General features: G+C 42.6%; 2 protein-coding genes across 2 annotated transcripts in view; one reads left to right on the top strand and one right to left on the bottom strand.

Annotated features, from left to right (window-relative positions):
* spdya (speedy/RINGO cell cycle regulator family member A) overlaps positions 1 to 14487 on the top strand; it is a 31452-nt gene extending 16965 nt beyond the window's left edge. Inside the window, exons 5-6 of the mRNA XM_087983544.1 lie at positions 2436 to 2733; positions 13912 to 14487. Coding sequence (XP_087839670.1) covers positions 2436 to 2733; positions 13912 to 14000 — 387 coding nt within the window. The 3' untranslated portion in view covers positions 14001 to 14487. The remainder of the gene's footprint in view (positions 1 to 2435; positions 2734 to 13911) is intronic.
* Positions 14488 to 14503: 16 nt separating this feature from the next.
* The window catches only part of trmt61b (tRNA methyltransferase 61B), a 29902-nt gene continuing 26376 nt past the window's right edge, over positions 14504 to 18029 (bottom strand). Inside the window, exon 7 of the mRNA XM_043687213.2 lies at positions 14504 to 14708. Within this exon, the coding sequence (XP_043543148.1) occupies positions 14647 to 14708 (62 nt within the window). The 3' untranslated portion in view covers positions 14504 to 14646. The remainder of the gene's footprint in view (positions 14709 to 18029) is intronic.

The following is an 18029-nucleotide window of genomic DNA, read 5'->3' on the forward strand; positions in this document are numbered from 1 at the left end:
GATGAAGAGTCATTGGACTCAAAATGTTAATGCTGTTTTCTCATAAGAAGGCTTGACTTACTGCAGTTAAACAGGGCCTTAGTGAGACCAAATCTGGTATATTGTGTGTAATTTCAGTCTCCCTACCTAAGAAATCACACTTGCCATACAGGGAGTGTAGCAAAAATTCACTTTGCTGATATTGAGGATGGCAGCTATCCTGGTCCTTTGTCCCAAGCAAATGTACCTAGTTTTCTATCTAAATTAAGGCCACCAGACTAACAACTTCTGGGATAAAAGCATTGTTGAGAAAACAATCTCTTAACACACCTAATTGCGCAATATGTTTTGTTTAAGTACTTTGCATGTTGAAATGTTCAACATGCTCTTTCATTTCTTGTCAGGAGCATTAATTTATGTCCATAGCTCTTAATGGGTGGTACAGTGGCTCAGTGGTTTCCACTGCTGCCTCGCAACGCCAGGGACTCGGGTTTGATTCCAGTCAGGTTACTGTCTGTGTGGAATTTGCACATTCTCCCCATGTCTGTGTGGGTTTCCTCCAGGTACTTCAGTTTCCTCCCACAGTCCAAAGGTGTGCAGGTTAGGTGGATTGGCCATGCTAAACTGCCATAGAATCCAGGGATGTGCAGGCTAGATGGGTTAGTCGTGGGAACTGCAGAGTTACAGAAGTAGGGTAGGCAGGGGTGTTGGGTCTGGGTGGGATGCTGTTCGGAGGGTTGATGTAGACTCGACTGGCCGAAGGAAACCTACACTGTAGGAATTCTATGACAAATTCGTATCCAAAATCATACTTCTGTAGGAGTTTAAGAGGAACGGAGAAGAGGACTATCACAGGGAAGTATCTCTTCGCAACCAGTTGCTTTCCAGCATTGTGTGCGTTCTTCAAGAAGGTCATCCACCCTACATAAAACTCTTGTTGGACCAAATCTGAGCATTCTGTTAGGTTCTGGGCATCACAGAATGTATACTGCACAGAAAGCCAGAACAATTCATTAAATAAAAGGGTTAAGTCATGAGGGAACCTGCATATATTAGATTTGCCATCCCTCCACAAGTAGAGAAAATTATTAGGTGATGTAATGACAATTAGTAAGCTGATTAAAGGATTTGATATTATAGATTGTGGTGTCCCTGCTGATGTTAATACTGGACAGATCAGATCCCAGAGAGAAACCTAGCTTGATAGACAATTGTTTTATTTTAATTCTTGTTTACTGTGGAGTTCAATCACTGAACACCATCATGAGTCTGCCAACATGCTTTTAACAAAAGAACAGAAAATACGCACAAAAAAAGACCAGAACTAGTGCAACAATCTCTTTACAAACATCAAAGACCGATTCATCCCCTTTACTCCTCTTATGGATAATCATATGGCTGCCGTAATTTATACAGAAAACTACGTACGTTTGTTTGGGACAAGGGACCAGGATAGCTTGTGTGTTCAAATCATTTCTAATCATTTTCTTATTTTGATGTTCTCAATTCAATGGGAATTTTTACAACCTGTAATAGATTACTTACTTTCGGTGCAATTTTATTTAGTCTCATCCAAGTACTATCTCCAACTTTATTGAGCCAAAGGGCTTGTTCTGTGCTGTACTTTCTAAATGCTGGTTTGGCTGTTAACACCTATAGCCCATGAAAGAAAAAAAATTACAACATTTCTATAACACTTAAAATCATGGAGAGGTACAGCATGGAAACAGACGCTTTGGTCCAACTCATCCATGCAGACCAGATGTCCTAACCTAATCTAGTCCAATTTGTCAGCATTTGGCCCATATCCTTCTAAATGTTTCCTATTCATATACACATCCAAATGCCTTTTAAATGTTGTAGTTATGCCGGCCTTCACAACTTCCTCTGGCAGCTCATTCCATATATACACTACCCTCTTCATGAAAATGTTGCCCCTTAGGTCCCTTCTAAATTTTTCCCCTCTCACCCTAAATCTATGCCCTCTTGTTCTGGACTCTCCCAGCCCACGTAAAAGACCTTGTCTATTTACCCTATCCATGTCCCTCATGATTTTACAAACCTACCCAGATAAATATGTCGGACACCTTTACTTTAAGGACGACGTTAAAAAAAAGCAGACGATGTGGCTTACAAAAGACAAAGTAAGTACTTTTGGAAACTTTTGAAGGGAAAATGAGAACTAGAGCACAAAATTTAATAGTTAGCAAAAGTAGATGTAGCGATTGTGATGCATGACTTCTGACTGTTTTCCGATACGGGCAGTAATGCAAACTTTGGGCTACATGCTTATTAGCATGATTATAGCATGGTACCGGTACTAAATGCACTTGTTGAGGGGCTATTATTTTTATACATAAAACTGACCAAACCGATTGAGGAAGAATTTTCAAATATGTATGATCTCCCATAACCACATCTATAAAGCTTCATTTAAGAGAATTTTGTTTCCATAGGTTATGGCAATTGCTCCATCCCATTACATCTGGCAACGGGGAAGGCCACTGCATCACAGTGGTGCTATCAGAAGGTACACGCGAAATGAAGTCAAAATTCCTCGGGGTCCATGTGACACACCAGTTCATTGTTCGCTTTGTGGCCAGAAAGATGGTTTCCTCAGCATGCATATATCATCATCATCATCATCATCATCCTCCTGTGAAAGTTTGATAATAACTAAGAAATACTTGTATCGTAGTGGTGCTGAGCAGCATTCAGATAACACGGAATTTAATACCTACTATTCCACAACTGGTAAGGATCCCCATTTTCATGTACTCATTAAAATGTGGAAAAGAATCATAGAATCTGCAGCACAAAAGAAGCTAAGTAGCCTATAGCACTTAAGCTACTATTAGCTCAACATCAAAACCAACTTAGATATGCGTGGAACATGTAGTAAAACGTACCAAAGTGCTTCACACCTAAAGCTTATTTATTAATAATTGACACTAAGCCAGACAAGAATATATTGGGGTCGAAAAGTATGGCGCTGGAAAAACACAGCAGGTCAGGCAGAATCTGAGGAGCAGGAGAGTCAGCATTTCAGGCATAAGCCCTTCACCAGGAATTTCTGAAGGGCTTATGCCCGAAACATTGACTCTTCTCGTCAGATGCTGCCTGACCTGCTGTGCTTTCCCAGCGCCATACTTTTCGACTCTGATATCCAGCATCTGCAGTCCTCACTTTCTCCAAGAATATATTGGTACAGATTGATCAAAAGGATAGATTTTGAAAAACATTTTGAGGACAGAATCAAGGAGATTTACAGGCAAAATTCTAGTGCTTAGGATCTTGACAATTAAAGGCAAAGTTGTCAGTGGTGGTGCAATTAAAATTCAGCTTCTGAAAAAGTTGTATTGATTTGAAACATTAGCTGTTTCTCTCTCTACAGATGCTGCTAGACTTACTGCGTATTGTCAGCAGTTTCTACTTTCGAGTAAAATTGAGGATTCTCTAGATGGCAGAATTGATGGAAAGAAGATATCTAGAGACTGGAGTTGTAGGGCTGGCAGAGTTAACAGTGACAGGAGTGATGTTGTGAAGGATGAGAATTCTAAAATTGGTGTTGCCAGACTTGGAGCTAGTGTACCTCAGGGAGCACAGGGATAATGGGTGAACTAGAATTAAGACCACAAAATAGAGGAGCAAAATTAAGTCATTTGGCCTATCAAGTCTGCTCTACCATTCAATCATTGCTGAGATGTTTCTCAAACCTATTCTCTTGTCTTCACTTTGTCAGCCTTGATTCTCTTACTAATCAAGAACCTACCTATCTCTGTCTTAAATATACTGAATGACTTAGTCTCCACAGCCTTCTGTGGCAATGACATCCACAGATTCACCCATCCTCTGACTGAAGACATTCCTCCTCATCTCAATTCTAAAGGGTCTTCCCTTCACTCTGAGGCAGTGCCTGCAGATAAAGGCCTCTCCTACCAGTGGAAATATCTTTTCCACATCCACTCTATCCAGACCACTCAGCATTCTGCAAGTTTCAGTAAGATCTCCTTCCTCATCTTAGAGGCTCAAATCAACCATATGGACAAAGCCTAAGCAACATAACCGGATACAAAATAAAGCAGAGCAAGATAGCAGACAAAGACACATCCCTTCCTGATGCACTTAATGCTTTCTATGTTTGGTGTTGTCACCTGGACAGCCCTGGCACACCTGTTCCCTCTGTCACCACTGCAGACGTCAGATCGATCTTCCTGATAGGAAAGTGATAGGCTGGACGGAGTGCCCTGCCGTGCACTTAGATCTTGTGCGGACCAGATGGCGAAGATATTCACTGACATCTTCCACCTTGCACCCTCCTACAAGCTGAAGTCCCCACCTGTTTCAAGACCACCACCATCAACCCAGTACCTACGAAAGCACATGCAATATGCCTTAATGACTATCGCCCAGTGGCTCTGACCTTCATAATCATGAAGTGCTTTGAGAGGCTGGTCATGGCTCACCCCCAACTCTAGCCTCCCAGCCTGCCTCGAGCTCCTGAAATTTGCCTACGAGGTTCACGGCAGATGCCGTTTCCCTCACACTCATCCCTGGAACATCTGGACAACAAGGACAGCTATGCCAGACTCTTGCTTATCAACTATAGCTCCACCTTCAACACCATTATCCCCTGTAGACTGATCTCACAACTCTGAAACCTAGGTCTCAGCACAGATGTCTGTGTCTGGATCCTCAGCTTCCTGACCCATGGACCGCAATCAATGATGATAGACAATGATGACCCTGCTCTATGATAACCCTCAACACTGGAGCCCTCAGGATACATTCTCAACCTCCTACTGAACTCCCTGCATACCCACAACTGTGTAGCCAGATTCCAAACAAATGCCATCTACAAGTTTGCTGACAACACACCGTGGTAGGATGGATGTCAAACAACAAGTCAGAATACAGAAAGGAGATAGAGGGCTTGGTGGTATGGTGCAATGACAACAGCGTCTCTCTCAATGTTGGCAAAATAAAATAACTGATCATTCCTTTTGGGAAGAAAGGGGAACACTCTCCCATCTGCATTAATGGAGTCGAGGTTGAGAGGGTTGAAAGCGTCAAGTTCCTAGGGGTGATAACAGCCAACATCCTGTCCTGGACGTCCCACGTAGATGCAGTGGTCAAGAAGGTACAATAATGCTTCTTTTTCCTTGGGAGATTCAGGAAATGCAATATGTCCATAAAGACCCTCCCCAACTTTTCCAGATGCATCACAGAGAGCATTCTATCTGGGTGCATAATGGCCTGGTATGGCAACTGCTCTGCCCAGGACCATAAGAAACTATAGAAGTTTGTGTGCACAGCCTAGACTATCGTAGAAGCCAACCTTCCATCTATGGACTCCATTTCCATTTCTCACCGCAGAAAGGCTTACCAATATCATCAAAGACCCCACCACGGTAATGTTCTCCAACAACCTCTTCCGTCAGGCAAAAGATACAGAAGCTTGAACACACACCAACATGTTCAAGAACAGTTACTTCCCTGACTGGTGAATGGACTCGATTTGAAGTTAGAGTGTTGATTTTGTTAATGTTGATTTGCTTCGTGCACCTCCTGTGCAGTGTAACCTGTATGCTTCACTCTGTTCAAGCACCCTATGTTCGATATGTCTTTGCTTACAATGATCTGCCTGTACTTCTCACAAACAAAGCTTTTCACTGTATTTAGGTACACGTGACAATAAATCAAAACAACTCTTATTGAGAACAGACCCAGACTCTTCAAACAGTCTTCATATGACAAGCCTTTTATCCCCAGGATCATTCTTGTAAACCCTCTCTTGACCCCTTCCATAGCCAGCACATCCTTCCCTAGATACACGGCCCAAAAATGCTCACAGTATTCCAAATGTGGTGTGACCATAGCCTTACATACATCTCTGTTCTTGTATTCTAGTTCTCTTGAATTGAATGTTAATATTGCATTTGCTTTCCTATCTGCCCATTGAACCTGTATGTTGACATTAAGAGAAACCTGAACTAGGACTCTCAACTTTTCCCCATTTAGAAAATAGACTATTCAGACCCACCGACTCCCAAAGCTACCTTAAATACACCTCCTTCCACTCTCCCCACTTGTAAAAATGATATATACTTCCATAGTCCTCCGCCTCTGCTGTATCTACTCGCAAGAGGAGCAATTCCACTCCAGGACGTACCAGATGTCCTCCTGTTTCAAGGACCACTATTTCCCCTTCCACATGATCAAGAATGCCCTCCATTATATCTCCTCCACTTCCTGCACCTCTGCCCTCAAATCCCAACCATAACTCATTCCACCTACGAATCGCCAGATACAGCACATTATCCTCTGCCATTTTTGCCAGGTAGTCAGGCCCCACCACTAAAAACATATTTCCCTCCCCACCTCTATCTGCTTTCTACAGAGGCCATTCCCTCTGTGACTTCCTCGTCCATGCTACCCACCAACCTACCCTCTACACCAGGCACCTTCCCTTGTCGCCACACGAGGTGCAAAATCTGTGACCACACCTCCCCCTCCTCACCTCCATCCAAGGCCCTAGAGGATCATTTCAAATCCGGCAGAGATTTTCCTGCCTACCCTCCCACCTCATTTACTCCATACGTTGCTCTCAATATGGTCTCCTCTACATTGAGGAGACTGGAGTGCCAACTCATGGAGCCATTCAGGAAACATCACTGGTCCGCAAGCACCAACCAACCGCACTGCTCTGTGGCCAACCACTTCAACTTCCCCAACGACATGCAAATTCTAGCCCTCCTCCACAGCCAAATCAAAGCAAACCACCAACTGGAGGAAGAACACCTCACCTTCTGCCTTGTGACCCTACACCCAAATGGTATCAACATTGACTTCACCAATTTCCAAACCTCCCTTCACCCCGGATCCAACCCTCCAACTCATCATCGCCCTCTTAAGCTGATCTACCTGCCCATCTATCTTCTCCACCCTCCCCACCAACCTATTATAATCACCTCCCACCTGCATCCACCTATTGCCATCCCATCTACCTACCCCCAGCCCAACCTCCACCCCTGTTTATCATTCAGCCTCCTTCCTCCTCCACATTCCTGATGTTGAAACATCTCCTCTCCTGCTCTTCAGGTGCTGTCTGACCTGCTGTGCTTTTCCAGCATCACACTTTCCAACTCTGACTCTCCAGCATCCGCAGTCCTCCCTTTTTCCCTATGCCTCTATTCTTCCTACTAAAGCACATAACCTGACACTTACCTCACATTGTAATCCATCTGCCACTTCTTTGCAACTATCCTGGCCAACACTACCGCTCCTCCACCTTTTGAGTCACATGCAAACTTATCAAAGGTGCCCTCAGTTCCTTCATCATAAACATATAATGTGACTAGCTGTGGTCCCAACATAGGTCCATGCAGAACTCCATGAGTTACCGGTTGCCATCCTGAAAAGGCATCTTTATCCTCACTCTATTTTCTGCCAGTCACCCAGTCCTCTATCCATGCTAGTACGTTGCCCCTAATACCATGGGCTCTTACTTAGCAGCCTCCTGTCAAAGACACCTCATCAGAGCTTCTGGAAATCCAATTAGATCATGTCTATTGGCTCTCATTTGTCCAACTTGTTCGTTTTGTCCTCAAAGAATTCTAACAATCAGGGATGACCTCCCCTTGATGTAACCATGATACTACCTGTTTTACCAGGTACTTTAAGTACTCCGCAATCTCGTCCATATTAATGGACTCTGAAAACTTACCAATGATGAAGGCTCATCGGCCTATAGTTCCTGTCTTCTGCCTCCTTCCCTTCTTAAACAGCAGTATTCCATTAGCCAATTTCCAGTCCTCTGGGACCCTCCCTGACTCCAGTGATTCCTAAAAGATGACAACCAATGCTTTCACAATCTCCTCAGCTATCTCCTTCAGAACTCTGAGGTGTAGTCCTTCTGGTCTGGATTATTTATGTACCTTCAGATCTTTCTGCTTCCGTAGCACCTCCTTATTGATGGCCACTACACTCACCTCTTTCCCCTGATTCTCTTGATGTTCTGGTATGCTACTCGAGTCTTCCACTGTGAAAACTGATGCAAAGTACCTAATCAGTACCTCCACAATTTTTTTGTTCCCCATTACTACTTATTCAGTCTCATTTTTCAGTGCGTCTCTCTTACCTTTTAAGATATCAAAAGAACTTTTACAATCTCTTATATTACTAGCTATCTTAGTCTCATAATCCGTCTTCTCTACCCCTTTTTTTTATATAGTTATCCTCTTCTGGTTTTCAAAGGCTCCCTAATCTCACACATTTATGTTTTTTCTTTTGCTTCTATGCTGTCTCTGACTTCCCTTATCAGTCGTGGTTGCCTCATCCTCACCTTAGTATGTTTCTTCTTCCTAAGGATGAATTTCTGCTGTGCCTCCCGAATTACCATCAGAAACACCTGCCCTTGCTGCTCCATTGGTTTCCCTGCGAAGCTCCCCTTCAAATCAGTTCTGGCTAGCACCTCCCTTGTGTCTTTGTAGTTAACCTTTACTCAGTTCTAATATTGTTATATCTGATTACAGCTTCTTCCTCTCAAACTGCAGGGTGAATTCATTTAATGGTTACTGTCCCCAGGGTCACCTTAACCTCCCGATCAAGTCTACCTCATTATACATCACCAAATCCAGAATTTCCTGCTTCCTAGGGGCTCTACCACAAACATCCCAAAAAAAGTTTTGTAAATATTCCATAAATTCTTTGTCTTGACATCCATTACCAACTCATTTCCCTAGTCCACGTGCATGTTGAAGTCCCCCATGATTGTTGTAATAGTGCCTTTCTTACATGCCTTTTCTATCTCCCGATTTATTTTCTTCCCCACATCTTGACCACTGCTAGGAGACCTATTTATAACTCCTTTGCAGTTTTTGCCTTTGCAGTTCCTTTTCTCTACCCACACAGATTCTAAGCCTTCCAACTCTGTATCACTTCTTGCTGTCAGTTTAATTTCATTTCTTACTAACTTGGTGTGAGTTGAGACATAACACCAAAGTCTTGGATGAGTGTATGTTTACACAGTTTCATAGGTGGAAGCCAGGCAGATCATTGGAATAATCAAATCCTGAGTTAACAAAGGCATAGATGAGTTTCAGCTACAGATGATTAAAAAATGGTGAAAAGGACTTCTTTAACTGAATGCTGGTAGCATTCTATCCTTTTGACTATGCAAGAAGTCCATATGAAAGTCTGATAGACAACATACTGGTAGTTAATTATCAACAAATGAATGCATTTAAGTAAACCACCAATAAACACTGATGTCAGCATCACTAAGCCATGATCTGACATCATCTAATCAAAGTTATTCAAATGCAGAGGTAGTAATTGCTAATCTTGGATGGCCAACAGTATATTTTTGCTTGTCTTATGAATGTAATGTCTTTATTGGCTCGAAGGTAGAAGACAGAGGGTGGTGGAGGTGGAGAGTTGCTTTTCAAACTGGAGGCCTGTGACCAGCAATGTGCTACAAAGGATCAGTGCTGGGTCCACTACTTTTCGACATTTATATAAAATGATTTGGATGTGAATGTGGGAGGCGTGGTTAGTAAGTTTGCAAATGATACCAAAATTGGACGTATAGTGGACAACGAAGATGCTTACCTCAGAGTACAACGGGATCTTGATCAGATGGGCCAAGGAGTGACAAATGGAGTTTAATTTAGATAAATGTGAAGAGCTGCACTTTGAAAAGGCACATCAGGACAGGACTTACACGCTTATTGGTAAGGTCCCGAGGACTGTTGCTGAACAAAGAGATCTTGGAATTCAAGTTCATAGTTCATTGAAAGTGGAGTCGCAGGTAACAGGATAATGAAGATGGCATTTGGTATACTTGCTTTATTGGTCAGTGCTTTGAGTGTACGAGTTAGGAGGTCATGTTGCGACTGTACAGGAGATTGGTTAGGCCACTTTTGGAACACTGCAGTCAATTCTGGTCTCCCTACTACAGGAAGATGTGAAACTTGGAAGGGTTCGGAAAAGGTTTACAAGGATGTTATAGAGCCATAGAGATGTACAGCACAGAAACAGACCCTTCGGTCCAACTCATCCATGCCGACCAGACATCTCAACCCAATCTAGTCCCACCAGCCAGAATCTGACCCATAGCCTTCCATATCCATCCTATTCATATACCTATCCAGAAGCCTTTTAAATTTTGTAATTGTACTAGCCTCCACTACTTCGTCTGCCAGCTCATTCCATATATGTACCACCCTCTGCGTGAAAATATTGGCTCTTAGGTCTCTTTTATATCTTTCCCTCTCACCGTAAACCTATGCCCTCTAGTTCTGGACTCCCCTACTGGAGGGAGAAGACTTTGTCTATTTATCCTATCCATGGCCTTCATGATTTTATAAACCTCTATGAGCTCACCCTTCAGCCTCTGACACTGCAGGGAAAGCAGCCCCAACCTCTCCCTATAGCTCAAATCCTGCAACCCTGGTAACATCCTTGTAAATATTTTCTGAACCCTTTCAAGGTTCAAACATCCTTCTGATAGGAAGGAGACCAGAATTGCACACAATATTCCAAAAGTGGCCTAACCAATGTCCTGTACTCAATACTCTGACCAATATAGGAAAGCATACCAAACGCCGCCTTCACTATTGTATCTACCTGCGACTCCACTTTCAAGGAGCTATGAAGCTGAACCCCAAAGTCTCTTTGCTCAGTAACATTCCCTAGGACCTTACCATTAAGTGTTTAAGTCCTGCTAAGATTTGCTTTTCCAAAATACAGCAGCTCGCATGTATCTAAATTGAACGCCATCTGCCACTCCTCAGCCCCTTGACCCATCTGATCAAGATCCCATTGTAATCTGAGATAACATTCTTTGCTGTTCACTGCACCTTCAAATTTGGTGTCCTCTGCAAACTTACTAATTATACCTTTTATGACGAAAGATAGTGACCCAGCACCGATCCTTGTGGTACTGCATTGGTCACAGGCCTCCGGCCTGAAAAGCAACCCTCCACCACCACCCTCTGTCTTCTATCTTTGAGCCAGTTCTGTATCCAAATGGCTAATTCTCTCTGTATTCCATGAGATCTAACCTTGCTAACCAATCTCCCATGATGAACCTTGTCAGACACCTTCCTAAAGTCCATATAGATCACATCTACAGTTCTGTCCTCATCAATCTTGATTGTTTTTTTGAAAAAGTAACAAAGAAGTTTGTGAGACATGATATGCTATGCTGACCATCAGTCCTTGCCGTTGCAAATACAATTTGTCCACCACCAGTGTCAGGCTCACGGGTCTATAGTTCCTTGGCTTGTCCTTACCACCTTTCTTAAATACTGACACCACGTTAACCACCCTCCAGTCTTCTGGAACCTCTCTTGTGACTATCGATGATACAAATATCTCAGCAAGGGTACACCTGATCAGATCCTGGGGATTTATCCACTTTTATGCATTTCAAGACATCCAGCACAACCTCCTCTGTAATATGAACATTTTAAAGATGTCACCATCTATTTCCCCACTTTCTGTATCTTCCATGTCATTCTCCACAGTAAACACATGCAAAGTACTCATTTACCCCTAACTCCTGCAGTTCCACACATAGGCTACCTAGCTGATCTTTGAGGGGCCCTATTGTCTCCCGAGTTACCCTTTTGTCCTTAATATATTTGTAAAAACTCTGGATTCTCCTTAACTCTATTTGCTAAAGCTATCTCATGGCCTCTTTTTTTTCCCCTGCTTGCTAGGTTTAGAGGGTTTGAGCTATGGGGAGAGGCTGAATAGCCTGGTGTTGCTTTCCCTGGAGCGTCGGAGGTGGAGGGTTGACCTTTTAGAGTTTATAAAATCATGAGGGGCATGGCTAGTGTTTATAGACAAAGTCTTCTCTCTGAGCTGGGGGAGTCCAAAACTAGAGTTCAGATGCACAATTCTCTGAAAGTGGAGTCACAAGTAAACAGGGCAGTGAAGAAGGCTTTTGGCACACTGGCCTTCATGTCAGATCCACACCCCCCACCGACCCAACCACCACTCCCGGCACCTTCCCTTGCAACCGCAGGAGGTGCAACACTTGCGCCCACACCTCCCCCCTCACTTCTCTCCAAGGCCCCAAGGGAAACTTCCATATCCGCCACAGATTCACCTGCACCTCCACCCACATCATCTACTGCATCCGCTGCAGCCGGTGTGGCCTCCTCTATATTGGGGAGACAGGCCGCCTACTTGCGGAGCGATTCAGAGAGCACCTCTGGGCCACCCGGACGAACCAACCCAACCAACCTGTGGCACAGCATTTCAACTCCCCCTCCCACTCCACCGAGGATATGCAGGTCATTGGACTCATCCACCGCCAAACCACAACAACCCGACGGTCGGACGAGGAGTGTCTTATCTTCCGACTGGGAACCCTCCAACCGCAGGGGATGAACTTGGACTTCACCAGTTTCTTCATCCCCCCTCCCCCCACCTTGTCTCAGCCGAATCCCTCCAGCCCGGCACCGCCTTCCTGACCTGCAGTCTTCTTCTTGACCTCTCCGCCTCCATCCTACTCCGACCTATCACCCTCACCTTGACCTCTTTCCACCTATCACATTTCCAACTCCCCTCCTCCAAGTCCCTCCTCCCTACCTTTTATCTTCTCCTGCTGAACACTCTCTGCTCATTCCTGAAGAAGGGCCTGTGCCCGAAACGTCGAATCTCCTGTTCCCTGGATGCTGCCTGACCTGCTGTGCTGTTCCAGCAATAAAGTTTCAACTTTGATCTCCAGCATCTGCAGACCTCACTTTCTCCTCCTTCATCAGTCAGGGCATTGAGTGTAGAAGTTGGGAAGTTATTTGCAGTTGTAATGTTGGTGAGGCTACACTTGGAGTATCATGTTCAGTTTTGGATGCTATTAAACAGGAAAGAATGCTGAAAAAATTCACAAGGATGTTGCCAGGAGTCAATGTTTGGAGTGATAGGCAGAGGTTGGACAAGCTAGGATTTTCTTCTTTAGAACGTGGGAGATTGAGGGGAGTATTTTATAGAAGTGTATAAGTTCATGAGAGACATGGATGGGGTGAATACACAGTCTTTTTCCGAAGGTTGGGAGAATCGAAGACTAGAGGGCATCAGTTTAAGTTCAGAGGGAAAAGAATAAAAGGGAACATGACAGGCAACTTTTTTTAAACACAGTTGGTGGTACACATATGGAATGAGCTGCTGGTGGAAGTGATTGAGGTGGGTACATTTATAACACTTAAAAGGCATTAGGACAAATATATGGATTTAAAAGGCTTGGAAGGATATAGACCAAGTGGGGTGGGCGTGGATGGACATTTTGATCGATGTGGACCAGTTTAGGCCAAAGGGCCTGTCTCTGTGCTGTAAGACTATGACTGTATAAAAGAGGAAGATGTCGTAGCTTCCACATTGGGTTGGAGAATCTTTGGTTGCTCTCCCTGAGGCAAATAGGTTTGAGCGGTTATCAGATAAAGGCATACAAAATTAATATATTCTAAAAAGGTAGTCAAGGAAAAGCTGCTCCCACTGGCTTTGGATACATACAGGTACTGAAGAACACAGTTAAGCTTAAGGGCAAGAAGAGAGGATTTAATAAAAAGTTATATTTTTCTCCGCTGCACATGGTAACATCCTGGAACTTTCTGATTAAAGTAGCTGAAGTAGAGATGAATCAATGATTTCAAAAGGAAGTTGGAATGGTACTGGAATCAACTGTAGGGTATAATGCAGAGGAATAAGACTGACTAGATTGCTGAAAAGAAATGCAACATACATTAATTAAACCAAATGGCCTCCTGCGCAATTATGACTCAGTAATACAATATTGGTGATGCTCTATATTTATCTCCCATCCACTGGCCCACAACTTTACCCAAGTTTGTGATACAGCAGATTGAGATTTAATTCTTTATTTTTGTATGACAATTGATCACATTTCCCCCTCCTTTTTTTTAGATTATCAAACTGTACAAAATGGGGAAAGAAAATATAACCTTGCAGTCAAGGACAGATCCATGGACTGGTTTAATGGAAATGAGGAGTGAGGATACCTTGCAAATAACTTAGTTCATGCCCCAGAAATGTGTTGCAAGAGTGAACAACATACTAAATTTTGATCTAACAATTTCTCACTTAGCCCAGGTTTACTTAGAGTATGGATATGCATCTTCCAGTGTGAACATCACGAAAAAGTAAAAGGTATTAAAAAGAGCTGATGGTATGAATGAAGACTCAATTCTGAACAATAAGTCCACTAATAAGGTTATTAAAACAACTTAGAACAGAAATTTTCATGACCACTTTAAGCAATTATTCTAGTGGTGCATAGTGGCCATCAGAATGAAACAGGTGGGCAGGATTTTGGGCTTGTAGACTTCTAATAACTTTTAAAATGTCTTACGTTGACCATTGGTATTTCAAAATCCTTTGCTACTTGTTTACTGACAAACTTGTAGTTCTTTATGAACATGAAATTATTCTGTTTGCCTTTTAAGTTCAAATGATTTTTTGATTGTTTTTGTATTCTTTTCTTCTGCCACTGTCTATATTTAACAAGTACTAAAATATAAATTATGAATAAATGTGAAAATACATTGTTTTATTTATCATAGTGATATAATACATATTGGAACATTACAGTACATAGGACTCATTCAGTCTTCATAATTCCAAGGGGACTTGCTGCTGTTTTCACTCGTGTGGAGTAGAATATAACTGGACAGGTCTAAATTTTCTTAATTTAACAAGGAAAGCTGTGGAAAAACAATGCACAGAACAATTATGAGTATCTGTTGTTACAACTGAAACAACTTCCGACAGCATACTTCTTTGGAAATATTGAACCCGAGTGGATAAGATTCAAACTCTGCCTCTTTTGCTAACAATATTTTTACAAACACCCAATTCTGTCTCTTAACTCTCCTGTAACCATTAATATACATGCCAACCACAATGCATACTAATATGCTAGTCTCAACAAATAACAGTGCTGCACACAAGAATAAAGTGAAACCAACGTAATGCACATTATTTGTGAGAGATTTAAATTTTGAAAATCACTTACACCACCATTATGCTTCCAATAAGTCTTACATTAATGGCATTGGAGTTGGGCAGTAAATTTGATGATTTGAAAAAGTTTTATAGTTTACTCGTGTCAGGTAAAAATTGTCTCTGCCGTATGATCATCACATGTGTGTCCCAAGTACTCCATTGGCACTTGAAATTTTAATTGGAGTCGTATGGGAGTAGGCAGAAAGCAAAAGAGTGGAAGTGATGTACACTTCTGGGTGTGTTGTCAGGAATGGTGCAGCACAGTAACATTTCAGCCAAAGTATGACAATGAGCCGTAAGAGAAGAAATTATGTCAAAAGACCAAAAGTTTGGTCAAAGAGTTACAAAAAGAGATTTCACCTTTCAAGAATAGTTGTAGGGATAATTCAGGAAATCAGACTATTGAGTCATACATTAGTGGAAGGGGAATTATTGGAGAAAATTCTGAAGGAGAGAATTAATTTCCACCTGGAGAGGCAAGGTTTGGTCATGTATAGTCAGCATGGCTTTGCAAGAGGAAAGTCATGTGAACAGATTTGACTGCATTTTAAGAAAATGACTAGATATGTAGATGAATATTGTGCAGTTGATGGCATTTATGTGGATTTCAGCAAAGCCTTTGACAAGGCCCTACATGGGAGACTGATAAGGAAGGTAAAAGCATATGGGATCCAGAGTAACTTGGCAAGTTGGATCCAAAATCGACTTAAATGGTGGGAAGCAGAGCATTGTCATAGAAAGCTGTTTGAGAGACTACAGGCCACTGTCCAGTAGCATTCCTCATGGATTGCTGCTGGGTCCCTTATTGGCAGGTGGAATCTAGTGTTCGGTGGTGCACTTCAAAAGAAGTAATAAGTCAATGAAGTATTCAATGAATGACAGGACACTAAGAAGCAGGACTCTAAAAAGACAGATCCTGGGCTGCTTGTCCTTTGATTCCTGAAGGCAGCACGGCAGATTAACAGGTAATTAAGACAAATGGAACACTTGCTTTTATCAGGTGTCATAGATTATAAGAGCAGGGAGGTTATCTTGGAGCTGTACAAAACTTTTGTTAGGTCGCAGCTGGAGTATTGTGTGCGGTTCTGGTCATTGCACTATAGGAAGGATGTGATTGCACTGGAGGGGGTGCAGAGAAAATTCACCAGATGTTGCTTGGGTTGGAGCATTTTACTATGAAAGAGACGCTGGATTAGCCAGGGTTGTTTCAAAGCAGAGGAGGTACAGTGGGGACATAGTTGAGATATATGAGATTATGAGGGGTATGAAGAGGATGGATAGGTCAGTAAGAGAACCGAAGGTTAAGTGAAAAGGCAGGAAAGTGGAATTAAGGATTATCAGATCAGTCATCAGATCTCACTGAATGACCGAGTTGAATGGCCTATTTCTGTTTTGGTGTTTTAACTGATAGTGTTTCAGTTACACTCATCTGCATCAAACAGGTAACATTAAAGTCATATTAAAGATTACCAACACAACAGTAGCATCTGGCTGACAATGTGGAAGATTGCCCTAAAACGCCTGCGCACAAAAGCAGGACAAAGCCAACCCGGACAATTACAATTACCACCCCATCAGTCTATTCTCAATCATCAGTGAAATGAAGGAAAGTGATATCTTGCATAAGCAGAGATACAAAATCAGTTAATGTTTTTTAAAATTCAAACCTAATTAAATAAAATAAGCATGAAGGGTCAGGTGATATGTTGTTTCTGCATGATGTGGGAGCTGGTGGACCCCATTTTGGTTCCGAGTGACCACGGCTGTAGTAAATGTTGGTTGCTGGAAGAACTCTGGTTCAGAGTCAAAGAGCTGGAGTCTTAGTTTCAAACATTGCGACACATCAAAGAGGGGGAAAGTTTCTTGGATGCTGTGTTTCAGGAGACAGTCACACCCCTTAGACTAACTAACTCAAATTCGGCCAGTGGTCAGGGACAGGAGGGTGTGACTGCAGGTAGTGGGATACAGGAAGTAAAGTTGCAGGAGCTTCAGCCCCTGTCCTCATCCAACAGGTTCAAGAGCTTTGCTCCTAATGTGAACAGGAATGGGGACTGCAGAGAGGATGAGCCATTCAAGTGGAAGGAGAGAAGACATATGTTGTAATTGGAGAAAGTATAGCTAGAGGCAAAGACACTGTTTTCCGTGACCAGGATCGATAGCCTCGAAGGTTGTGTTGCTTCCCTGGTGCTCAGGTTTGGAATAGTTCTTCTGGGTTACAGACGAACTTGGAATGGGAAAGTAAAGATCCAGTGGTCATGGTTAACATAGGTACCAACGACATAGCTAAAACTAGGGCAGAGATTCTGTTAAGGGATAATGAACATCCAGGAGCTAAATTAAAAAGCAGAACCAAAAATGTAAAAATCTCTGAATTATTATCTGAGCTACGAGTTAATTGGCACACAATCAATAAGATTAAGCAGGTAAATGAGTGGCTGAAAGATTGGTATGGAAGAAATGGGTTTGATTTCCTGGGACACTGGCATCAGTACTAGGGAAGGGACCTGTTCCGATGGGACAGTCTTCATCTGGGACTAGAGTCCAAGTGAATTGCATAACTCGGCTTGTCGTCGAGGGGGGAGCTACAGTTAAAGGGGAAATCAGAAAATTAAAAGGAGCAAGTAAGAGTGCAAAGCTCAGGCGTGGTTATTAAAATCTCCAGCACAGACACAAATAGGACAGAATGTTTGGAAAGGGTTAGCAATCAAACTTTATGCACACAGGACAAACGAATGAAAATGAGAAGAGGAATGGTTAATACAGGACTGAAGGTGTTATATCTGAATGCATGCAGTATTAGGAATAAGGTAAATGAACTTGTGACGCAGATTGAAATTGGCAGGTAGGATGTATTGGGTATTACAGAGGTGTGGCAGGAAAGGGGATCAGGATTAGGAGCTGAATATTCAAGTAAATACATCCTATCAAAAAGATAGGCGGGGTGGGGTTGCCTTATTTGTAAGAAATTAAATCAATAGTGTGAAATGAAGTAGGGTCAGATGGTGTAGAATCTGGTAGGT

This window comes from Chiloscyllium plagiosum, unplaced genomic scaffold (genome assembly GCF_037043375.1).
Source record: "Chiloscyllium plagiosum isolate Xiang-an unplaced genomic scaffold, Cpla_swu_hap1 HiC_scaffold_3, whole genome shotgun sequence".
Classification (NCBI taxonomy): domain Eukaryota; kingdom Metazoa; phylum Chordata; class Chondrichthyes; order Orectolobiformes; family Hemiscylliidae; genus Chiloscyllium; species Chiloscyllium plagiosum.